General features: G+C 39.5%; 1 protein-coding gene across 1 annotated transcript in view; it reads right to left on the bottom strand.

Moving 5' to 3' along the window:
• Nucleotides 1-5,305: 5,305 nt before the first annotated feature.
• Brms1l (BRMS1 like transcriptional repressor) overlaps nucleotides 5,306-26,965 on the bottom strand; it is a 35,779-nt gene continuing 14,119 nt past the window's right edge. Inside the window, exons 5-10 of the mRNA XM_051195878.1 lie at nucleotides 14,650-14,746; nucleotides 13,706-13,789; nucleotides 13,245-13,309; nucleotides 12,338-12,377; nucleotides 9,827-9,953; nucleotides 5,306-6,860 (exon numbers count right to left, since the gene is read on the bottom strand). Of these exons, the coding sequence (XP_051051835.1) occupies nucleotides 6,743-6,860; nucleotides 9,827-9,953; nucleotides 12,338-12,377; nucleotides 13,245-13,309; nucleotides 13,706-13,789; nucleotides 14,650-14,746 (531 nt within the window). The 3' untranslated portion in view covers nucleotides 5,306-6,742. The remainder of the gene's footprint in view (nucleotides 6,861-9,826; nucleotides 9,954-12,337; nucleotides 12,378-13,244; nucleotides 13,310-13,705; nucleotides 13,790-14,649; nucleotides 14,747-26,965) is intronic.

The raw sequence follows: 26,965 nt of genomic DNA, 5'->3' as shown, positions 1-26,965 counted from the left end.
AAGTTTTCCTTTATTATAAGAGTTGCCATGATTGTGGTATCTCTTCACAGCAATAGAAACCCTAAGACAGAGCCGGGCATTGGTGGTGCACGCCTTTAGTCCCAGCACTCAGGAGGCAGAGGCAGGTGGATCTTTGTGAGTTTGAGGCCAGCCTGGTCTACAGAGGGAGTGCCAGGACAGGCTCCAAAATAATACAGAGAAACCCTGTCTCAAAAAACCAAAAAAAAAAAAAAGAAAAGAAAAGAAACCCTAAGACAGAAGTCTCAGTGGGTATATAAACCATGCCCAGCAACAGGTAACCTAACAAAACAAACTCAATGTTAATTTTGTAGATTTTTTAATATTGCTTTGTTTGGGCTTCCCCAAGCCCAATCTTAATCTTACTGGTTTTTTGTTTGTATGTTCTGATTTCCAATTTGGAGGAGAATTGGGGGGCGCATTGTGGGTTTTTTTTTTGTTTGTTTGTTTGTTTGTTTTCTTTTATTCTGTTTTGTGTTGTTTTTCTCATTTCCCTGTTTGTTTTCTAAAGAGAGAAAGAGGGCACAGAGTTTTATGGGTGAGGATGGAGGAGGTCTGGGAGAAGATGGGGGGTCAGAATACATTGTATGAAAACTATTTCCAATTAAAAATTAAAATAAAACATATATATTACATACCCATATAACCTTTCATGTTATACCATGTAAAAAGCACTCTCCTACACTCCTACATATATTAACATATTAAATTTTCACTCCAACCTACAAAGTCTTAATTATCATTTAATTTTCAGATTGGAAAACTGGGGCCTCAGAGGCTAAATTTCCAAGCATATAGTCAATAAGCTGAAGAACTCACAATCAGAGGCAGCCTAGTTCCAAAGTCCAATAGTCAAGTTACCTACCCCAGCTTTCACATGAGTCTAAGTGTAGGTGGTAGTGTGAATAGAGAGTGAAAAAAAAAATGGAGTGAATCTGAGATGGGAAAAGGAGGAAAGGACACTTGTTTTGTGTATGTTGTTTTAACAGTACCAAGAACCTGAACTATGGGTTAGTCCAATTGGCCACATGAAATATAAAACCATAGCGAAGACAGTGATTGATTTGAGATTTGTCAGGATAATGATGATACTGAAGCCCAGGAAATGAGGATACTCATTCAAAAAGAGTACAATGAGGGTCTAGCTGGCTAACTGGAGCAAAGCGATTCAAGGAACATGGGGAAATGACACTGGGTGAAGCCACCATACTGTGGAATAATCTTCCTGTACACTGTGTTAATCAGTCACTATGGTTGGTTTAGTAAACAAGATGACTGGCCAGTAGCTGAACAGGATAAAGGATAAAGTTAGGCAAGAAAGGCAAACAGAATGATGGGATGAGGAAAGGTGGAGTCAGAGGAGTTGCCAGCAGATCCAGAGATGCAAGAGGGGCATGCCGGACTGAGAAAAGATACCAAGGTACATGGCAAAACATAGATAAGAAATATGGGTAAATTTAAGTCAAAAAGCTAGTAACAAGTCAAAGCTATCAGCCAAGCATTTATAATTCATATTCAGCCACTGCATCAATTATTTGGGACTGGGATTGGGACAGGAAACATCCAAATACCACAACACTGAAAATTACCCCAGTGTTTCTGTGGTTAGAAAAAACAGGCACCCCTATATATTGTTAGTAGATCATAAATTGCTTCCATTTATTTATAGGAAAGTTTGGCAATATCTAGTAAAAATATAAATTCCCCACCCAATCGCGCAATTTTATTTAAGGTATGTCTACAACTGTCCTCTTCGCAGACAAAGTTTATGTACAAGAGTGTTCACATCAGACTTGTTTAAGAAAAGGGGAGGAAGAGGAAATAAAAAATTCAAATGTTGGTCATACTGTGTGGTGTACTCCACATAGTCATACCATTTTTTCCAAAACACAATGAATACTATGTGGCCATGAACAAGTACAAGGTGGATCTCCACAGGCTGATAATGGAAGTCACTGTGTTGGTGAAATTTTCATCACTGTGATAGTGAAACACCTAACAGGCTACATTTTTTTTTCAAAGGTTTTAACTGGGTCCTAATTTTGGAGGTTGAAAGTCCAAGACCAGACAGTCCCCCTGGATTGGCCTCTGGTGAGAGCAGATGGCAGCACCATGACTGAGAGAGACAGAAGAAACGGCTCACTGCCCAAACAGAAAGCAGCTAGCTAAGCAAAGCCAAGGGCAGATTTTCAGAGCAATCCTTATAAGCACCACCAAGGAGTTCCATGGCATCTATCTTCCAGGGTGTGTCCCCAAGTGACCTAAGGACCTCACCTCTAGAGGGCCCACCACATCCCAACAGTGCCTCCCTGTGGACCAAGCCTTCAATCACAATAAACTTGGCAGACACCCAAACCACAGCAATTACCAAGACATATTACACTTGCAAAAAGAAAAGAATGCAGAAGAGTAAAATACAGTCTTCCTTTAGTATAAAACACAGGCCTTATGTGTCCTGTCCTCCTTAACTGAAAGACAAATATAAGACAGACTCTTAGAAACTCCTCCAAGCCTTGGGATGGAGGTAGAAAAGTCAGAGAATCAGGGGGGTCAAGGAGGCAATGATCAGCAAAGCAACTTCCCTCCTCAATGGATTAAACACAGGCCCTGACCTCAACTAAATGGTCCCTTGAACAATGCATAGCAAAAGAGACAACATAAATGCTCTGAAGGAAGGGAAGGATGAGTGGTGTAAGTCCTGGGCTCCCTTCTCTAGAAGGCCAAGACTCTCTGAGGACAGAAGCACATAGACCTTTGAGAGTTCAAGGCCATCCTGATCTACCTAAGAGTTTCAGGGTAGGACTACATAGTAAGACCCTATTTCAAAACAAACAAAACATGCCAGGCAGTGGTGGCACACACCTTTAATCCCAGCACTTGGGAGGCAGAAGCAGATGGAACTCCATGAAATGGAGGCCAGCCTGGTCTACAGAGTTAATGTCAGGAGAGGCTCCAAAGCTACACAGAGAAATCCTGTCTCGAAACACAAAAATAAAAACTGGTAGGGTTCATGGATAATTTAAAGTGATTAAAGAACTTAAGTTTAATGACCCACTGACATACACAACTTCCTGAAATCCAAACTGACTTCCACATGGCAGCACTTCACTGTAGACCCCTACAGAGCCCTTCAGTAACAAACGGAGTAAAATATGTCTCTCAACATTCCTGCCAAGGTACGGTTGAGCCTGACTAATGATTTTTTTCTCAGTTTAACATAATGTATAATCTTTAATAGCAGTGGGGACAGGGTACCATTTGGCCTGCTTCTAAGTTAAATCAGAACGACGGCAAGCCTCTCTTCATAGGACTGCAAGGTCACCCACCCAAACCTATTTTAGCAACAGAAAGACAGAAAAGGAAAGAGGACTCAAAGGTGCCACTGCCTAACTGCTCTCAGATTTCTTTTAATTAAATGTGTATTCAGAGAGAAAATAAGCTTCAGCTTTTGGTGGAAAGGATTACACACTAACAAATCTTAGCTTTCCATGGTGTAACACATACATATTTTTCTGAAAGATAAGCTATTTGAGACCATTTCAAAACCTTCATTGTATTTTATCTTTCATATGAGGAGAAAATTATAAGGTCAAAAAAAAAAATCCCAACATAGGACAAATATGTCGTCAGAATTCTTACATTTTTATTTGTTTTGAACATGCAGAAATTAGTAACTTTCAGCTTATACAGTAAACACAAATGTAACACATGAAAGGCACTCAAATTATTATTTCTTTAAATCACTGGCTACCCATTAGTCAGAGGCCACCCTGTTCCAATAAACTGGTCAGAGTGACAAAATATATTGTCTAGGAAGGGGACTGGAAGGGATGACTTGGTGTTTAAGAGCATTTGCTGCTCTTCCAGAAGAGCCACGTTTGGTTCCAACTTTCTCATATGGTAGCTCACAAATGCTGTAACTCGAGCTCCAAGGGATCCAATGCTCTAATGGCTAGCACACATATATAAATGAGATTTACTCACACAGCACAGACACACATGAATGTTTTTAAAAATAAATCTTTAAAAAGAAAAGAAAGTAGGAGGCTGGGAGGGGGGGCAGATGCTGGCCCACAGTGACAATGGGCACTTCCCACAGGTCACACACAGTATACCAGCCATGGTCCCTGCGGCTCCATCCATAAAGAAAAGAGACAAGTCTCCTCGCTGCCTCTATTCTTTTTAGTGCTTTTTAGTAGTTTACAACTCTTCATCTTTCAAAATACAATAGCTCACATTCCAGTTTGGCAAGAAACTGCAACAATTCCAGCTAATATATTCATTCACCCATTATTCAATCTCACTTTCCTTAGAAGTGCATTGTCACTATTTTATAATAGACTTGCTTATAAACAACAACCAACTTCCATATTCTCTTTAAACAATTACCAAAGCATGACGGCTCTGTAAGTAAAATCCTAGGTAATGATTTTCAAAACATGATTTTCATTTTATTTATTTCTCAGTTTGTTGGTTTGAAACAACCAATGTCCTGGTTGTTTGAGGCCAGGCCAGTCTCAAACTATGTAGCCAATTCTGATCCTTCTGGCCCTGCCTCCCCAGTGCTAAGGTTATGGGAATGTGCCACCACACCTAGCAAGAACACTTGTTGACCAGTCCACCAATATGAGCCAGGAGAAAGTGGCAAAGTGAAGTATAATCCATTAACATGTGCTGGTAATTATTGCTAGCAAATGCTTGGGACCTTTTGCCTTAAGTGTGAGATGACAGGGCAAGGTGAATTCAACATGAATAAGGAGCTATGGTAAAAAAAAAAAAAAAAAAAAAAAAAAAAAGTTCCATAAACTGACAACAGAAACTGATCGTTTCTGCTGCAATGGCAGCAGCTGGTACATCACAGGGTTCCCAATGATTCTCCAAAATTAAGTCTTACAACTAAAAGACTAATGGAAAACTGCCTGTAATAAAATTCTTATAGTATTCATATCACTGACAAGCATATGCTTACCTCAGTCTTAGTATGATGATGGAATAGTAAGCATGATCAGAAATTAAAGTGTTCACAGTAAGCATGAGAAACAAGTCTATAATTTTTTTTTTCTGGTTAGAATTCCAAAAAGGTATAACTCACCTGCATGCATATATTTAGTTATGTATAATTTAGGTTCTTGAACACCTATGCATGCCCCCATAGAGGCACAAGTGTGGGCAGTCAAGTAGCTGCTTTACAGTACTGTGGATCTACTAATGTCAACTGGCTCAACTCCACCAGGAAGTGGACAGGGAAAAAAACTAAACATGAGTAAATAACACGCAGTACCACAAATGACACTCACTTCTTTTTATTACATACTAAATTTAAAAATACAAATCTCATTAAAAATGTTTATCAAACATCATATATATATATACATAGGTACTGTCAAATGCTTCTGGATTGCAACAGTACATACAGCCGCTAAGGTTGGTCAGAAACAGAGTAGAGCAGCACAATGTTGCTGATACTGAAAAAGTCAAACGGGTTACAATTTGGCAACTGTGAAGTAGTGACCTGCGTAGTTTATCTGCAGAGGTAAAATCACAAGGAACTAACGGAATCATGCAGAGACTCCTTCACCAAGTGTTAACAAGTGAATCCTCCTCATCCTCTTAAATACCATTGTAACAGAAATTAAAGTGCATGAGACCACTGAATACTTGATTTGGTTGTACCCTAAATATATATAGCCAACCATGCTGCCAGATTGTGGGCTTCAGATTTTTACACGGTTCCAGAGGCTTTGGAAGTTAATTTTGAAATGTTCTAAGGAAAGGGAGGCCAATATTTCCTAAATTGCATGAAATGGCCTTAAAGTGTAAAAACATGGAAGATTAAAAAAATAATGCTAATGGGGGGGGTCCGATAGATTCAAAGGAAATACCCACATCTATTTTATCCTAGCAATAAAATTAGAATAAGGATCTAGTTTTGCCTCTGGGAAATGCTTACTAAAATCTTCAAAAGTTTAGAAGTGCAGAAAGCACCACAATGCTGCCACCCACTGCTCACACTGCCATTGGGCATTATCAAAACCATGTGGGGACACCTGCCCTCCAAAAGCTCCAATAAACACAGGCAGCAGTGTGTTCCCATGTGATACAAAGCTACTAATAAACCTCAAATATTATCTGGAAAAGAGGCCACCATCAAGAAGACAAGGAAATCCAGTCTATAAAAGTGCTCCCTTTACTTCTCAAACCCAACAGTTTAATTTGGGGTAAAACAAGATTGTACAGTTGGGCCGCCAGTTCTAAGCTGATGACATCATATATACATACTCACAGACATATGTATAAATTTCAATTCTGATTTAAACTAATGCACTAATACAAATCATGTATAGGAAATATTTCATCAGTCTTATTTACAAACACAATGAGTGACAAAGGTGTGAAATTGCAGGTAACTGTAGTTTGTAGTTCACTAAAAGATGAGCCACACTCACATAATTAAAATACAAAATGAAACAAAACAGAAAAAAAAAATACCTACCAAATATACCTATTGGCCACTGGACCTAAGAGCCAAATAAATGTGATGGTCATGATCAAATTTTATCACTATTCTTCTTAATGACTTACCAATATGGAGTACTACCTAAAAGACACATTCTCTCCTGACTGGATGAAGATATTACGCTGCTGAATACATTTTCTTGCCTCCCATGGCACATTACACTTGGTAACACTAATAAGGTAGATTTGGATAACACTTAAATTGTGATTACGAATGTTTAATTGAGTATTTTCCTTTCTGTAGCTGTGAAATGTAAAGCTTAGATTTGCTTCCATCAGGCCTCTTAAACCAAACTTCATCATGGTTAATTGTTGTAATTACAGCACTAAAAAAGAAAAAAAAATATGAATGAATTACAATGTGTTTCATTTCATTTATTTTATTATAATGGGGGTTTATTTCTCTTGTCTTTTTCTTTCTTTCTGTTTTTTTAAAAGATGTGCCTTCACATATATAGCCCAGGTAGGCCTTGAATTTGCATTTCTTCTGCCTCCATCTGGCTTTTACTAACCACATTTTATTTTACTAGCTCAAAAACAAGATTCCATACTTTACAAGCTACAACAGGCTCAGAAGGCTCAGGTATAAAACTGATATTTACCAGACATTGCACTATCATCAGGGCATGGAGTAGAAAATACCATGATAATCATCAACATTTGATATGTTGTGCAACTTACTTTTTAATGAAATTGGTAAACTTCTCTTTCTACTAGAACTAAGCCATATAGTATGTAACATTTTGATTAACAACAGACTGCACATACAACAGTAGCTAAAAAGTTCTTAGTGAGGATGCACTGTGAAAATATTACAGCAGAATGTGTTCTTCATATGTGTGTGATGACAGTGGTTCACAGAAACCCACTGTGTCATCAACCACATGAAAGCAGAGCATATACAATTGTACACAGTGCCTCACACTTGACAAAGATGATGTACACCCTGTTACCTGCCTATATACTTACTACACCAACAGTCTTCCCCAGTGCTGAAGACTGACACCTGCACCCTGTGCAGAGTAGACACGCTCCCAACCACAGAGCTACATCCCCCGACCTTTGTTAGATTTTGTTACAATTTTAGCATATATCCCTTTCCAATGTTTTAAAAAGTAAAATAAAAGTTTGCTGTAAAGCATCTGCTGACTCAGGTTTACCCCATGTCTTGAAGGCATCAGTGGCTGCATTAAGTGACCGCCCTATGCTGTCTAGTGTGTAAGTGTGCTCCACAGCACTGTGCAACTGCAGAAATGCCCTGGGGCACGCTTCCCCCGGTTAAGTAAGTCACAAGCTGTCCCAAAGCACAGCAATCCTCACTCCATCCTCCAAAAGGACAGCAGATTGAAAGCATTATTCAGGTAGTATTAGAGCCTCTATTACTGTCAATGGGAAATCTTTTAAATACTAATCTGTAAATTCCCAGTGTTAGACCATCTGTTGTACTGATTCCTTTCAGCTCTACTAATCTTTACACAGAAAAGATATTGAAAGTCTATTTTCAAAAGATTTGTCTTTCACTATCTCTTTTTAATCACTTTAATACTAAGAAGTAATAAAATAAATAAAACAAGAGAATACTGGAGTGTCAAATAAAATTGGTATTATAATAGCTAATGAACTTCAATGAGAAAATTTGTTACGCATGTTCTTGAAATCCAAAAATTTACATATGAAACCATAATCCAATTAAGCTTTCAAAATAAGAAATCAAATTAAACTCAAATGTTCTTATCTAGAAAAGGGTGTTTCTCACTTAGAAAGCTGATACTATGAGAATATAACCCTAAAGGATGAAAGCAATTATTCATTAATATTTTTAAAAGGACCACAGCAATATAACTTACAGGTTGCATGAATAATTAATATTAACTTTAAAACTAGATTAACATTTAAAAAGTAATTTCTAGTTTTCAAGTTATATTTTAATTACAAAGTGCTCTTTTTTAATGGTTTATTTTTGTTTTTTATGCATATGAATATTTTAGCTACACAGTACACATTCTGTGTGCAGTGCTCACAGAGCCAAAAGAGGGAGTTTGATCCCTTTGAGCTGGAGTTAACTGACAGCTGTGGTGATGGAACCAAGGGTCTCCTAGGAAAGCTGTTCTCAGGTGTTCTCTCCAGCCCCACTAAGCAGTCTTAAAGTTCTCATTAATTTTCCATTTCTTTCCTGCCTTAACTAATACTTTTTTGGTCTGAAATAGAGTATCCTGTATCCCAGGTTGCCCTCTAACTCTATGTAGCAACAGTTAAGAGCACAAAGGTCCTTGTACTCACAGATAAAAGGAACGCTAAACACAAAGTTTTCCACCCAGAAGGCTGGGAATGGAGGTGGCTAATAGACTAGGTGATCCTTGGGTTATCTGTATGGCCAGGAGCTTTCTGAGGCTCCTACACACAGGACCAGAGATGGCTAAGAGTCTAGATGACCTCTGTGCTATCTATATGACCAAGACAACACCAGATTCTTCCCAGGCCCTCTAGAACCTCTAGTACCCCTAGAACCTATCTTGGGGTTGACATGTACTTTGAGAAGAGTAATTTTGCCTCCTTGTGCACAAAGGACTGTGCTACACCAGGAAACATTTTCCCAAATGTACTGTATTTAAATATGCCTAAAACAAACTTCTTAGTGTCAAGACTCTAGAAGTTTGAACCAACACTGGCTACTGAGTCCTAATGAACTGGATTTTCTTTTTGTTCGCATGGATTGTTACTCTGCTGGCCGTGGTATCTGCAAAGAACCCAGCTAAGCCTGGCCTTGACCTACTGATCTTCCTGATCTCTCTAGTAAAGAGATTACAGGCTCTCCACCTGCCCAGTTCAAGTAGTGCTAGAGACTAAAACCAAAGCTATGTGCACCCTAACATGCACTCTAACAACTAAGCTGCATTGCCAGCTGATATGTTTTTTTAATCTGGAAAACTACGGAACCAAAAGAGTTAAGAATTAATAGGCCCACCAAGAATTCATAATAGTCTGGTTTGAAAGTCATTATATTAGGATTGTAACAATTAATTACACTGTAAGAATGAACAAATAGGATCACTTTGTGGATAAATAATTCCAAGCACACCACTATGTTAATGCTGTGTTCAGCTCTAACAGGAAGTCCAATGTATAAGTACTAACAATTATGCACACATGATTGAATTTTACTCAAGTAAAAAGGATCCAAAGGAACTCATTAGTACACATGAAAAGTATCCTACAGAGGCTGCAAATGTTGACTGACAACAGGTGTAAACAGCAATTCTCAGCAACAATAAAATGAGAGGAAACTTCTTACCTTGTAGGACATTCATCTTTTTTATCAATACATATTGTTTGTCCACGTATATACCATTCACCATCATAATACAGTCTTCCCTCTTCAGATCTAGCACTATGCAGATGTTTTTCCAGCTTCACAGGTGCTAAAGGGATCAGTTAAATAGCTGTTATATAAATAAGACACTGTACAAACTTTAAAAGACAACAGCAATCCATGTACATACGTGTGTGAAAAGCAAATCTAACATGTAATAGAAACAAGAGCTTCTCTTCCTTTAGAGTTCACTGTCTAACAGGAACAAAGGTAGGCAATGACCAGTGAAGAAGAGTTAGGAAAGTGAGCAGGCATATGAAAGACTAGCCACTAACACCAGTTTTATGGAGCTCAAAAACACATGTGTTGTCATGAAAATGACTTTTCAAATCTCCTTCCCTAGAAGGCATTATCATATCTGGGAAGAAGCAAAATCTAAAGTATGAGAGGTCTCCAGAATTTCTAATTATCCTAAGCAGAACTTGCATTTCCAACCCTCAGAAATGGTTCTGCATTAGTAGGAAAACTATTGCAGGGAAAACATGTTCCTATGTAAACATGTGATCAGAATCACATCACGAAGTAGCTGCACCTTCATCATTCAGCTGTCACCTCTCAGAAAATCATCATCACAACTTCACATAGACTTCATCATGGCATCATTAACTGGTACTAACTCACTTACACACACAGTATTCCACCTCCAAATTTACTTCTTTCCCATTGTCTCTCTTCAAGAACCTAAAATAGTCTCTGGTATGTAGAAGGCAATGAATAAGTATATATGTATGCACTTGTTTTTTAGTCATTCTTTGATTACATGTCTGAGCCCATCCTATACACAAGGAACTGCACTGGGTGCTAAGGAAAGATCAAATAAATAAAGAGATATGGTGCCAGGCTTTGTAAAGCTTATACTCTGGTCAGTAGACAGATAAAGAAACAGACAGTTAATTTAAAAGTATCAACGGGGCCAGTGAGATGGCTCAGCATGCACATGCTGTGCAAGACTGATGACCTGAGCTTGATGCTTGATTCTCAAAACCCCCAGTGGAAAGAAGGAACCAACTCCTAAAAGTTGTCCTCTGATCTTCATATGTGTGTCATGGAATGCATGTGATCACACACACAAACACACCCCACATGAACATCAACAACAAACTTTCTTTAAAAAGAGCTGTGGAATTTATCACTCTTAAATGTACATGTGGAGGTAAATGTTGTGAGTAAAAGTAGTAGAACATCAAGCTACAAACAAGCTAGAAGAGAGCCATTCGATTGGGGACTGGGAAGATGGCTCACTTGCTGCACAAGTGTGAAGACCAGAACCCATATAAAAGCCAGGCGGGCACAGCAGCACCTGTACTGTAATCCCAGGCCAGAGTAGCAGAGACAGGGGCTCCTCAGGGTATTCAGGGCTGCTAGACTTGCTAGAATCAGAATTCTACTTAACAAGATATCATACATAAATAAATTAAACAGAGAACCATCAAGGATAAATCTCTAGCCTCTGCATATACACACTCATGTGCCCATACACATACCCATACACATGTGAACATGCATACACACACATATAACACACACACACACACACATACACACACCACACCACACCAAGAAAAATAAAAGACCCAAAATTCATTCCAGAGATTCAGGTATCTGTCCCCTCTAGTCAAAGGCAGTACATAGATACAGCACTGCTACAATTTACTAATATGAAATAAAGTTTAAAATAATCATTAGTAAACTTTCTTAAAGATAAATATCTCTAGAGATACTTTTGAAATGAAACAAATTCTTTTCCTTACTATTTTAAAACATGCTTTTAAAAAAGATAACCCTTTAAAGGATTACAAAAATCTACAAAAATAAAAAAAGCAGAAATAGACACCAATGTTCATCACAACTTTGGCAGCTGTCTTAGAGTTGAAAACAACAACGAAAGCATATATAATCCTAGAACTAGCACTCAGGAGACAGAGGCAAACAAACTGTAATTTCCAGGCCAGCAAAGCCCTGTCTCAAAACACAACATGTAAATCTCAGTGGCAGATAAATCTCTCAGTACTCCACTGTCAGAATTCTAGTCTCTGCTGAAAGAAATTTAGTAGACAACTCCAGAGAATCTGGACTCCCTGGAACCAATTCATGAGTTCCAAATAAATACTTCACCTAAAGAAGTAATGGGCTAATTAAAAGAAAATAAAAATAAATACAAAATAAAATAAAATAAAAACCCTGGATAAATGCATCTTGAATTACAGCTCTGTTATCAATAAGAATGATATGGCTTAATAATGAAAGAATGCACAGCATTGGAAACTCTCAAGCTTTTTCATGAAGCAGGAGACTCTAGAGTTCCTTGTAAGTTCAGTTACAGAGTTTGCTGATTCATGGAAGCAGTGCTGTGTAGCTCCTCAATACACAGGGCATTTAACCACTCAAATTCAACAGCTCTCCACAGAGAGGATGTCACAACTCATGACTTACGTTCTGTTTTAACTCGGTGGGGACCCAATGTAGCCATTGCCTAAAAAAAAAAAAAAAAAAGGGGAAGTGAAGAGAAATCTAAGTTCAGACTGAAAATGCATTTTGCTATCTATAATATACACAGCATTCTTGGTTAGTTCAATAACAGAATAAAATGTAAACACTAGCTGCTCTCATTTTCTTCTGGTGCTGGGGGAAGAACCCAAGGCATCGTGCATGCTAGGCAAGCACACTAGGCAAGCGTGCTAGAACTGAGACACATGCCCAACTCCGGACTGAAGGTCTTTAAAACCACAGAGAACACCTTCTCCCATATGTATTATTAACAGCTGATTTTCTCTGGATAATTTATAAAAATTGAAATTTTCATTTTAATAAGGAAAGCAAGCCTCAAGTCAAGTCAGGTCTGGTGACACAAGCTTATAATCCAGATCCCAAGAAGGCCAAGACAGGAGGCTCACAAGTTCAAAGTGAATTCTAGGGCAGTCTGAGCAAACTAAAAGGTAAAAATGGTAATAGAAATAAGTAAAAAGATGGCAAGATACATAGTTCCATTCTTAAACAAGCATCAGAGTCCATTCATGCCTTGATAGTTATTAATAGAATATAAGACACTTAAATTTTAATGTTTTCATTTAACAAATATTTACTGGGTACCTCCTATAGGACAGAAACAGACAAAGCTCTAAACACAAATACTCTAGGGAAAACTAAACATATGCAATTCCATATTATTTTATAAATTACTAATCACTTTATCACAGGAAAAATACAAGTTACAAACATGTCTCTAATTCTTAAAATATTCTATAGCTATTGCAAAGAAAAGTATATTTACAATAATTATATTTTCCTATAGTGAACAAACTCTTAAAAGGTAAACTCTTGCACCATTCATTAATCATACCTTCCTAATTGTTGTCCAGTCCTCAAGAATATCAAGATCCTGCAGCATGTAAACTATATATGGACGTTGAGAGGTCAAGGCCAACTCAGCAGTGAGAATATCACATACTTCCCAATGTGGTGTATACATCTGCAATTCCAGCACTCTGAACTGATGCAAGAAGACTATGGGTTCAAGGCCAGCCTGGGCTACATATAAGACCTTGTCTCAAAAACAAAAAGCCCCCATAAAAACTAATCACACTGCATTATAAACAGCTGTTCCCCCTCACTGGAGTTGTGTGTGTGTGTGTGTGTGTGTGTGTGTGTGTGTGTCCCGCTCTAAGGCAAGTCTCTCTCTGGCTTCAGTCATTTTGTAAGTCACCACGTGCTTGTTCCGGGACAGTCCAAGTAAGATCGGTGTGTGCTGAAGTCACGAAGGCAGGCACAATGTGAAAACCCAGAAACTGTGGGAAAGGATATCTGAAACAACAACTGGCTTCTTTTTGTCGGGGCTGAAAGGATCCTTCCTCTTTTTTCTTGACTGAAGTTCATCATTCCACAGTTCTACAAACAAATCAAAGTGTGAGCTGATTTCTGGTGGCCACAGGAAGAAAGAACAGTACATAATTTCATGTTTACTGCTTAACGTATGTACAAAACTGTACAAAACTCCAAGGAAACTATACAGAAGTAGTTTGTTTCCTTTTTTACATGTATCTGTTTATTCATCAAATGTGTTGTGTATGTATGCATACTTGCACACCACAGCACACATGTGGAGGCAACATGTGAGAGTGGGCTCTCTTTCCACCACATGGTGCTAGGTATCAAAATTCAGGTTGCCAGCCTTGGGGGTAATCACCTTTACCCACTGAGCCACCTTGCCAGCCCTGAGGTACTTGTTTTTTTAACTTCACTTTCCCAGACAAGGACATCGACTTAGAAAAACTAAGCAACTGTCCACAGACACCCAACTCACAAGCAAGAGAACACCCACGCTGATCTCATCAAATCTGCCCCAAATGCAAACCACAAAAGCAAGACATACTCAAGAATTGTGGGACAACCTAGTAAAACATCTATCAGTGCACAATAGAAAACTTCTCTATCATCACCCTGAAATGGCCACATTTCACACTGCCCTGATCTAATAACCAGGGTGGTGTTTACTTTCTCCTAGGCAAATCCACTGGCCTGGAAGAACACGGGACTGTCTTCCAGTATACATGGTAGCTCCTATAATACTTCTGTTCTGTCCCTTTTCCTATGCTGTACTTTTACATCTTTCTAGACAACCTGTGCCTGATCATTCTTGAGAAGTCTCCTCCCCTGTCCCCTCTGGCTAGGACACGGTATTTACATATAGCATTAGCACGAGAAGACTGCAGCTTTATGAAACACCACCATCACACCATGGCCCTGACCTGAGGTAATGTCGATGCTGTGCCTGTCCTCCTCAAGCCTTCTTATCTTCTCCTCAAGCTCACTCTGGACTGTATCATATAACAAAAGCTTTTCACTCTGGAAAGAAACATGATACTTAAGTGAAAAGAAAGAAAATACCAGTTCATCTTAACTAACAATATCAAATCATTTAGAGTACTTTAGTACATGATGGTTGTGGGATTTTTTGTTTGTTTGTTTTATCTTAGTTATTTTTACCCCCATAGATCTGAGGGCTAAAGCAAGGGTGTATGAATGCTAGGTAAGCGCTCTGCCACTGAACTATGTCATCAGCCCCACAATTTTAAATCCTTAAAGAAGAAATGTTCAGTATATAAAAGAAATAAACCCAAAGAAAAGTTATGAAAACAGATTTAACTAAGTAAAATAATATCCTGTTTAAGAATATCTATATTGGAGCCAGAGAGATGGCTCAAGGCACTTGCTGCTCTTGCAGAGGACCTGAGTTTAGTTCCCAGCATTTATGTGATGGCTCACAACCATCTGTAACTCTAGTTTCAGGGGATTTGATGCCCTCTTCTGACTTCCATGGGTATGCACACACACATAGATACACACACACACACAAAATTTTAAAGATTAAATAAAATAGATAATATTGGATTTTTACTGTCTCTACATCATATTAAATGAAGCAATATATGACAAAGAAAAATATTTAGGTAAAAATGTTACAGCCATTTAAAGAAACTCAGTAAAATAATACATTTCAGCTAGATTTCAATTAGAACATACCTAAAAAATAGACTAATTTAGAGAAAATTGACATGTTAACTAAATTATACAATTACAGATTAATTACATAATATTCACTTACTAAAACAAATAAGATAGGGGTAAAAATATAGCCTAATGGGAGAAAACTTACCTAGCATATTAAAGGCTCTATGTTCAATCCTTAGCACCACAAAAAAATAAAAAATAAAAACATGAATAAAACAGACCAAAAAAAAAATAAAATAAAATAAATAGACAAATAAAATAAACCACTTGAGGCTAAAGAGATGGCTCAGCAACTAAGAACACTGACTGTTATTTCAGGCATGCAGGTGGTACACATGCAGGCAAAATATCCATGTGCTTAAAAATAAATATGTAATTTTAAATAATAGAATATAAATAAAACAGTTTCACCAGATCAGATTAGAGCCCAGGCTACAAGGTCTAATTCATTGGTTTTGGTTATATGTCACTTAGCATTTTTTATAAAAGTCATAAGATGTACATAAATATAATACAAACAGCCTTTTCATAAAAAGCCTATAAGGCTAGGCATGGTAGAGAGGACCTGTAATCCTAGTTTCATGGATGACTGAGGCAATAGGATCCCAAGTTCAAGGGCTATCTGGACTCCACACTGAACTCAAGGTCAGCATTGGCAACTTAGTAAGATTCTATCACAAACTAAAAGATGGCTATAAGTCAGTAGTAGCTTCTTGTCCATTGTGTATAAGACCCTAAATTCAATCCCCAGTGTGAAGATGAAGAGAGGACAAAACTCTAACAGAGTCACAACCCACCCACCACAAGATTAGCTCAAATAAATACTGGAATACTGTATGTATGAAATCTACTGTAATAGATAGGACTTCCTGTTGGGGAAGGTGGGGAAGGCCACATTCCTGTAGGTAACATGCCCATATGTCAACTATGAACTCTTCAGATACAGATTTAAATTTTAATCTACACATACATGAAGAGTATCCTGTATGGTAGGGAAAAGACAGGAGTTAAAGACACAGCATTTGTCTGTGGCCAGACTATATTGACCCTGCCGTAGCTAATCTGAATTCAGAGGCTCAGGTGTGCTTAGTACCCTGCTAGAAGAGTAAAGCTAAAGCAAAACAAATGCCATATGAAAAAATACACCAGCAGATACAGGAAAGAGAGCAAGAGGGTAGTGGGATGGATTAAGGAAAAATACGGTATACAAATATATGAAAATATAATGAAACCTATTGCTTTGTACACTAAAATACTTAACAAAAGACTATCAGGGCTGGGAACATGGCATAGTGAGTGAAGTGCTTGTCACATAAGCACAAGGACCCCAATTGGGATCTCCAGAACCCACCTGAAAGCCAGGTTTAGTAGTACACTCCTTGTGGCAGTTTGAATATAACTGCCTCCATAAGCTCATAGGGAGTGACACTATTAGAAGGTATGGCTTTGTTGGAGTAGATACAGCCTTGCTGGAGGAAGTATGATACTGTGGAGGTGAGTTTGAGATCTTATATTTGCTCAAGCCACATACAGTGACTTAGTTTACTTCCTGCTGCCTGAACAAGGTGTAGAACTCTCAGCCACCTCTCCAACACCATGTCTGCCTGCATGCCACCATGTCCCACCACGATGACAATGACTGAACTGTGACTCACCCAATTAAATGTTTTCCTTTGTAAGAATTGCTGTGGTCATGGTGTCTCTGCACAGCAATAGAAACCCTAACTAAACACTCCTAAAATCACAGTGCTGGGGATACAGAGCTGTGACAGGGGAATTCCAGGGCTTGCTGGCCAGACAGTCTAGCCAACTTAGCTAATTCCAGGTTCCGTAAGAGGCCCTGTCTCTAAAACTAGAGTGGAGAATAACTGAGGAAGACATCACCTCTACACCTACATGAACACACATGTACATGTACCCATGCATGCACACAAACATGTACATACATACATACATACATACATACATACATACATACATACATATAAAATAAATATGTATTAGGGTACAAATAATTATCTCATTGCATGCTGCTCTCAATCCTTCCTTTTGATTTTTCCTCTGACTTATGAAGTCTCCTGAAATATTTCAACAACATCTGCATTGTGCTACAGGAACTAAGAAGTTACAGAGAAGAAAAAAGAGAAATGGCCTCAAGAGACAGGTCTAGCCGGCGGTGGTGGTGCACACCTTTAGTCCCAGCACTTGGGAGGCAAAGGCAGGTGGATCTCTGTGAGTTCAAGGCCAGCCTGGTCTACAGAGCTAGTTCCAGGACAGGTTCCAAAGCAATATAGAGAAACCCTGTCTCGAAAAAAAGAAAGAGAGAGGGAGGGAGAGAGAGAGAGAAAGGCTTCATGGCAGCTATAATCAGATCCAGTTTCCACAAGCAAAGATGACTTACATAAAGAACTGAAGCAGTAAGGCATATGAAGTTAAACTGGTATTTGGGGTTTTGGGGGGGGAGGATGGTTTGGTTCAGTTTGGTTTGGTTTGGTTTGGTTTTTGTATGTATGCTTTACACTGGTAAACTTGCTCTAGGCAAAGCAGAAATTCTCTAAAGCCACTAACCAATCTTCATGATTTGTTTTAAAAATCCACCAAAAGAAACTGAAATGTTTAAAGCTTTCAAGGCCTTTCTAAAAATATTAGATATATGTTTGGGACAGAGGTGGGGCTAGGAATGTAGCCCAATTAGTAAAAGTGCTAGTCAGACATGCACAAGGCCCAGGGTTGTATTCTTAGGCCCTTATAAACAGGCATGGTGCCACACACCTCTAATCCCAACCCTAGGGAGTTCAAGGCCAGCCTGATCAACATAGTGAGTTCCAAGCCAGCCAAAGCTACATACATAGTAGGATCCTGTCTCAAAAATAAAAGACAAAAGCATAACATTGGATACATGAGACCCTGTTTCAGAGAAGATATCAATTACAGAATGAAATGCCTTGAATCTATTCTCATTTCAGTCCCGCCCTGAATTAGCCACTTGTCTCAATGTTGTGGCAAATATGCATTGAGGAAAAGAAACTTAGGAAAGAATAGTTTATTCTGCCTTACAGTATGAGGCACTGGGCACATCGCATCCAGTCAAGAAGTATGGAAATAACGCTAGTGCCCAATTCACTTTCTCTTATTGGCTACAGGACTCTAGGCCATGGAATGTTGTCCATTTACAGGGTAGGTTTTGCCCCTCATTTAAACAGCCACACAGACATGCATGGTGGTCTGTTTCTACATCCAGGAAGTTGACAATGAAGACTAATCTTCACACTGTCCTTTTAGAGAGATTTTCTCCTTACTCTCCAACCCTGCAAGGCCCTCAGAACCCTCCCCAAACAGAGAGAAGAAATCATACTTGAGCAGCCATGACACCTGGGGGGGAAAAAAAGACACACAAACTCTTTTTTTTGGGGGGGGGGTTCCAGACAGGGTTTCTCTGTGTTGCTTTGGAACCTGTCCTGGAACTAGCTCTGTAGACCAAGCTGGCCTCAAACTCACTGAGATCCTCCTGCCTCTGCCTCCCGAGTGCTGGGATTAAGGGTGTGTGTCACCAACATCGGCTTGTTGTTGGGGTGCCTGCAGTGGCTGCTCCGTTTGGTAGTAATTCTGTCATTTAGCATTACTACTTACAAGGAATCCATCCCTCCATTCTCACACCGAGACTGACTGAACCTGTTCACTAGTGCTTCCCCAGGCTGACATCTTTGCTATTCTCATTAGGACAGGGTCTAAAGAATCCTAGGATACTGACCCCAAGGTTCTATTTTTGTACTAACTTCACACTGACCTGTGTTCAGAATAAACTTTCTTTTGGTAGTTTCGGGTCTTGAGCACCTCACAGTTCTCAGCTTCTGTCAGAACTGACGCCCTGGGAGACCCTGAAGGAGCAGCATTTTCAGCGAGTGACACACTGCCGTACCCAGGATTGGTGGTGCATACCTCTAATCCCATGACTTAGAAGGTGAAGGCAGGAGGATCAGGAGTCCAAGGCTAGCATGGCTACATAAGTGACTTTAAGGCCAGCTAGGCTATTGTCTCAATAATACCTTAGGCTGGCAAGATGGCTCAGCAGTTAAAGGCACTTTTGGTACAAGCCTATCGACTTAAAATTCTATCCCCAAAACCCAGGTAAAATTAGAAGGAAAGATCTGACTCTACAAAGTTGTTCTCTGACCCCCACATTCACACTGTGGCACATGCACCCACATACATCATGCACGCACACACTAATATACAGTAAGAAAAAGAAAGAAAAGCAGTGCATTGCAATAAAAACAACAAAAACCAACTTAGAACAGACTTTAAGCCTTAGGCCCTGGCTATGGAAAAATCCTAAGTAAACTTTCAAATCAACTGCATATATAATGGCTATGAATGGTAATAGAAAAACAATTTAAGTCTGGCACTAGGGCAATGTCCAGAGATCTACAAGGATGAGCCCAACTAAGAATCTAAGCAATAGTGGAGAGTCTACCTTAAATACCCTTCCCTGATAATGAGATTGATGACTACCTTATATGCCATTCTAGAGCCCTCATCTAGTAGTTGATGGAAGCAGAAGCAGACACCCACAGCTAAACACTGAGCTGAACTCCTGGAATCCAGTTGCAGAAAGGAAGGAGTGGTGAGCAAACCCACAAAATCAGCTGACCTGAACAAGGGGGAGCTCATGGACCCCAGCCTGATAGCTGGGAAAGCAGCATAGGACCATCCAGATCCCCTGAACATGGGTGTTAATTAGGAGGACTGGGCTTATGGTGCCTCTGTTAGTAAATCAGTGTTTATCCCTAGTATACAAATGGACTTTGGGAGACCCTTCCACATAGAGGGATACTCCCTCAGCCCTGACATATGGAGGAAGGCCTAGGCCCTACTCCAAATGATATGACAGACTTTGAAGACTCCCCATGGAAGTCTGCTCCCTGGGAAGAAGACAGGGAATGAGATAGGGGTTGGGGGGGGGGGGCAGGGGAGGATAGGAGAGTATGGGGTTTAAAAAAAGAGAAAGAAAAAAAAACAAGTAACCGAACAGTGGTGGCACATGCCTTTAATCCCAGAACTCAGGAGGCAGAGGCAGGCAGATCTCTGTGAATTCAAGGCCAGCCTGGTCTACAGAAAGAGTTCCAGGACAGCCAGGACTGTTATATAGAGAACACTTGTCTTGAAAAACCAAAATGATTGAATGCATGGATAAATAAATAAATCTAAATGAAATTAATGATACAAATTTTTCTCAGAACAGAATATATGTTTCCTAATTAAAAGGCTTCTCTGAAACTGAGTAAAGTAATGGACTCCTGCAATCTTTGTATTTGGAAGTCTGTCAGAAAGACTGCTATAAGTTCAAAGCCAGCCTGGGATACATAGGAAGACCCTATCTCAAATAATTCAAACTTCCAAGTATCCTGCACAATGAATGAAAAAGAGACCAATGCTTCACTGTTCCTCACACCAGGGATGAAAAGAAAATCCTAGACATATTCAGGAACATAGGGCAGGAGCAGCAATCAAAAGAATTTCTCAAAAATAATAAGGAGTCAGGCCTGGTACACATTCAGGAGACTAAGGTTCAAGGACCAAAAGAGCAAGGTCAGTCTTGGATCCATCACAAGATCCCATCTCAAAAAATAACAAAACAAAACAAAACAAAACAAAAAAAAAAAAAAAAACTAATCACATCTAAACGATAGAAATACAACATAATTCCAGAGGCAGCATCTAAGAGTCACAGATAACAGCCACTGAGGTGCAGTTTAGAAATAGGATAGTACATGCTTGTTTTCATCATAAGCCTATGCCTGCATAAGGATATGTGCACATGACCTGCAGGAAACAAACCTTCAAAGAGTATTTAGAACCACAGCATGTGCATGAAATCCTGCTTATAATACATTAGAATACTAAAGAGTTGTTTAGAATCATACCAGCTATGCTGTAAAATATATACAATGCTCACTTATTAACAGTGATTATCTTTGCATGGTAAATTATAATTTCAGCTCCTTCTTTAGACTTACTTTTCAAATTTTATCTGCATTTACTAAGCTTATATATGTTCCTGTGTGTGTGTGTGTGTGTGTGTGTGTGTGTGTGTGTGTGTGTGTGTGTGTTGTAGGCAAGTACATGCGCACATGTGTACTTTGCATGTGGAGACTGGAGATCAAAATCAGGTTATCTTCCTCAATCACTTTCACTTCAGTATGTGAGGCAGACTCTCTCACTGAACCTGGAGCTCACTGCCTGGGCTGTACTACATGGTCAGCAAGCTTCAGGGACGTCTATATCACTTCTGCCCAGTGTTGAGGTTACAGCTACTCACTGCCACTCACCAAGTATTACACATGTTCTGGGGATGCACTGCCAGGTTCTTGTTGACCAAAGACATAACAACCTTGAAGAACTCTCACCAATCTTCTCAGGAACCAAAAGCTGGACTGACTTGGAAGGCCTCTGAGTCCTTACTCCTACTAAACTGATAGATCAGTCAGTCTCTCTCTGTGTCTCTCTCCCTCCCTCCCTCTCCATCTCTCCCTTTCTTCCTCCTTTCTCTCCGTCTCTCCCCCCATATGTGTTTGTGTGCATGCATGCACTTGCACGCATACACATATATGTGTGTTCTCTCACAAGAGTTTTCTGGGACAGTCTCATGTAACCCATGCTGGGGCTTGATCCTCCTACCTCCATTTCCCAAGTGCTGGATTACAGGCATATGCCACCACCACATCCAGTTTTAAAGAGTTTTTGAGGGTTAAACCCAGGGCTTTGTGCATGTTGAGCAAGCACTTTACTGAGTCATATCCCTAGCCTCTGCTGTCCAATCTTAATAGTCATTTGCAAACCCAGTAGTGAGGCTCGCCTAAATAAAGCATCCCCAGCCTTTTGTTAAGTGGGACACTAGTACCCTACACATGCAATTTCCTTCTAATTTGACACAGCCTGCTGCCTCTATTCCTCAGCAAGGCAGTAGTATACTTTCTGCTGGGCTTCTCCTCTCTGTTGCTACTCAAATAGACAGAAACAAATGGAGCAATGGCTTCCATCTTTCCTCTTCTCTTGATTCTCACTTACTTCTAGGTAAGTCAAGTACTACAAAGTAAGCTAACATTAAAGTCATGATTAATGAAGTTCAGATTTAATGGCAAAGTACATGAATAACGAGAAAGAACAAAGAATTCCAATTCTGGTTTTGCTGATCATTGTGTCACTCAACCTTTTAGGTTCACTGACCCTGTTTCACGTGCTTGAAGTAATTCCTATCTCATAAGGTATAGTAAGGATTAAAATGAAAATTTAAATATTAAACACACAGCACTCAAAATATAAGTTACTCGGCTAGAGATGGCTCACTGCTATCTCTAGAGCACTCACAGCTCTTGGAGGGGCCCTGGGTTTGGTTCCAGCACCACACAGCAGATCACAACCATCTGCAACTCCAGTTCCAGGGAATCGTGTGCCCTCTTCTGGTCTCCACATGCACTGCACACACATAGTACATATACATACATACAGGCAAAACCACCTACACACACCCACACCCACCCACACCCCCACACACACACCTACCTCTTTTTTTAAAAAAAGTAAGTTCACTTTCAACTTTTATTTCATCTTTCTAAAATGTCCTTGAACTCTGCCATCTTCAGTTTTTTTTATAAAAACAATAGCTACTTATACACTCAATATAAAAATGTCAAGCTTTCACTATACTACAAGTTGAGGTAAATATTTTGCATCTCCATAGAAGAGAGCAGACTTTCAAAGCTGAAAAATTATAGATGAGGAAGATGAACATTTTTCTGAATTTAAAAAAAAAATACTAGCTTTTGCTTCTGTCAATATAGCAGGCATGACAGTCTGAAGAAAACAACCACACCCCTAAGGGAATATACTGGCTAAAGCAATACACGCATCCCAAACAGTAGCATGTTAGCCTGATCCTAGAGCAGCAGCTTCCTTGAGGCGTCACTATCTCAAGGCACTGTTTTCAGTCACCATTTAGGGAAGAGAGAAAGGTAAGGACCTTAGTAAAGTGGGGAACTTGCAAGGGTCTCCACTCAGACCCTAGAGGTGTAGGCTGCAGGGGAGAGATCATCTGTGCACCTGAAGTTCAAACACGGACTCTGCATCTTCCAAAGATTCTAAATACTACATGAAAAGTCATCAGCCAGGGACACACCAGACACCCAGACAAACAACCGGGAGAAACAGAAACACAACCAACACTACCTTCTGGGCTGCAGCTTCTGCCCATAGCCTCAGGAGACCATTCAGCAAAGTATGCCACAGCCCAGGGTCAGGAAGCCGGAAACTAAACTGTAATATTTGCTGGAAATAAACTTCAGGTAATAACCTGAAACTGTGACTCAAGTATTACATATCCCAGCATGGTAGCTCACACCTGTAATTCCAGAGTTTGATTATCAACAGGAACGTAAAATCAGGATCAGCCTGGCCTACATAGCAAGGCCATGTCCTAAAAAATAAAATAAGGAGCTAGAAATATGGCTTACCAACATAAGCTTAAGAGCACTTGTTGTTCTTGCAGAGTCCCCAAATTCAGTTCCAAATTTCCACATGGTAGCTCAATCATAACTTCAGTTTCAAGGAATCTAACACCCTCTTCTGACCTCTGCACAACACCAAGCATGTACATGGATGTACACGCATACATACAGGCGAAATACTTACACATAAAATAAATAAATTTTAAAAAGAGAAAAGACAAAGATAAGGAATATAAATTGAGGGCTTACTTATGGTAAAAGTTGAAAATGCAAGCAGAGAAAATGGAATGGGAATAATACCCAAAAAGATAATAGCTGTGAAATGTCCAAAATTTATGGCAATCACAAAATCAAAATGCATAAAAAATAAGTCAGAAAAGAAAAATGTATGTGGGAACACACACTAGAACAACTGAAGAAAAATGGGAAGTGCTTAAATGCAGCCAGAAATGGGGAAATAACTAAAAATGACTGCAGTTACCTGCGAGCATAGGCTATGGAAATAGCAAGAGTCTAAAAAATGACAGCGAAGCCACACGGGGGTGCAGCTCAGAAGTATGCCTGCCTGGGGCTCCATCTCCAGCAACACGCAAACATTAAGAGAAGATAGCTGTCATATAAGAATGCCGTATGCTCTACCTTCCTGAAGTATGGTTGGCCATGGTGGCACATGACTCTAAGCAGTATTTGAGAGGCAAAGGCAGGAAGTTCAGGGCCAACATGGGGGGAAGGGCAGAAAGAGGAGGAGGAAGAAGAGGAGGAGAAGAAAAAGAATTATTCCAAACAATGCTATTTTGAGATAAACAAAACAGATTTTTCTGCTGAGACTCTGGGTGACAGGCTAACAGAAAAAAAGCTCTTCAAAGAGTCTATGAATCTGCAAAGGGCAGTTGTGACTGAGGGCAAAGAGTAAGAAGCTAGAAAAATAACGATGAGCCTGAAAAGAACGGACTTTAGGAGACCATCAAAGTGTCCCATATAAATGAAAAGCAAGGTGGACCTAAGATCTCTAGTGTCATGTGGGGAAGGGACTAAATGTTCTCTAACTCCAGACGGAGGCACATTTAGGGTTAACATTTGGAGCTAACAAAGGTTGATGTGCATTCTAAAAAGGTAATAGAAAAGATATACATATAGTCCCTAAGACACAAGAAATACAGAATATAATCTTAGGACTTATCATTTTAAAACCCAGTAAATACCCTTTCAAAAAGGTCATAAAACAGTCAAAACTACAAAGCCAGGTATGGATGTGCACACCTGTGATTTCAGCACTTAGGAGGCGGAGGCAGGAGGAACTAAAGTTCTAGGTCATTGTCAGCCTGGGTGCATGGATTCCTTAAAAAACAAAACAAAACACAGTATCCATGGCCTGGCACTTAGGAGCACTCACCTATCTTGCTGAGGACCAGCACCCACATTCCAGGAAATCTAATACCTTACTCTGGCCTCTATGAGCACTGCAGCATGCATACATACATACATACATACATACACACACACACACACACACACACACCTACCTTTAAAACAAAAAAGAAGGCACAAATCAGAGCAGAGCCAGGCACAATGGCACAAGCAGACAAAGAAAACAAAATACACTGGTATTAAACAACCATTATAAATATAAGTTAACTAAAGTTACTAAGATACAGCAGCTGGAGAGATGGCTCAGTGGTTAAGGGAACTTACTGCTCTTGCAGAGGTCCTGAGTTCAGTTCCAGCACCCACACTAGGCAGTTCATAATGCCTGTAACTCCACTTACGGTGCACTCCTTCATCTGGCCTCTGTGGGCACTAGCATGCATATAGTATATATACATGTATACAGGTACTCATACATACAGATAAAATTTAAATAAGTCTTTTTAAAAAAAGAAAAAAAGATACAGTTTTCAAGTATATGCTACTTGAAAAAGCAACACAAAAAGTGTAAAGTCAGAAAAAAAAATTCAAGTTAGGCAGTGGTGATACATGTCTTTAATCCCAACACTCAGAAGGCAGAGGCAGGCACATCTATGTGACTTTAAGGCCAGACTGGAAGTCACCAGGCACTGGGGGATGGGAAGGGAACAGGACACGCTGGCCAAAAGACACAAAGCTTAGACAAGAGCAATTAGGTCCTGGACCTACTGTACAACAGTGGCGACTACTGGTACTAATAACACAATGCACACTTGTAAGTTGCTCTGAGAGTAGCTTTTCAATACTGTCTTCAAAAAGATAAATTTGTTTGAGTAAGAATGGCCCCCAAAGGTCACAGGTGTGATTACTTGGTATCCAGTTGGTGGAACTGTTTGGGAAGGATTAGGAGGTGTGGCCATATTGGAGGAAGTGCGTCACTGCAAGGATGGGCTTTCAGGACTCATATATGCTCAAGCTATGACCAGTGTGGTACAGTCTCATATACTGCTGCTTGTGGATCAAGATGCAGAACTCTCAGCTCCCTCTCCACACCATGTCTGCCTTCATGCCACCGTGTTTCATGCCATGATTATAATGGACTGAACCTCTGAACTATAAGCCATTCCCCTTATAGTTGCCATTGTCATGTTGTCTCTTCACAACAATAAAATCTGAACTAAGAAATACATATACAAATTTTAACAAATTTCCCTCAGGAAGTAGTAAACAAAAATAAACAATGACTTCATATTAATACAAACAAACAAAAGGAAAGTTGTTATGAGAAACAAGTTCTTCGCACAGTTTTAAAGTTTACTTAGAGAAAGCTGCAATTCAATCAAGTGGTACAAGTAACATCACCAGTAATGGGACATATTAAAATTATACACTTCCCAGCAGAATTTAATAAAAATAAAGTATTAGTGATATTCCTAATTTACAATTGCTCCTAAATATAAGCAAAGCCCTTGATTAAATCTGTAGCATCATAAAAATAAATAAATAAATAACAGACATTAAGTCAAGGAAAGCCTAAGGAAGTATTCCACTAGAAAAAACTAATAGTGAATCCAGCACCAACATGCAGACTAACAACTGTCTGTAACTCCAGTTCAAGACAATCCAATACTCTCTCCTGGCCTCC

Source organism: Phodopus roborovskii, unplaced genomic scaffold, assembly GCF_943737965.1.
Source record: "Phodopus roborovskii unplaced genomic scaffold, PHOROB, whole genome shotgun sequence".
Taxonomy (NCBI): Eukaryota; Metazoa; Chordata; class Mammalia; order Rodentia; family Cricetidae; genus Phodopus; species Phodopus roborovskii.
The sequence above is the reverse complement of the archived record's forward strand: the minus strand, read 5'-3'. Positions and strand labels throughout refer to the sequence as shown.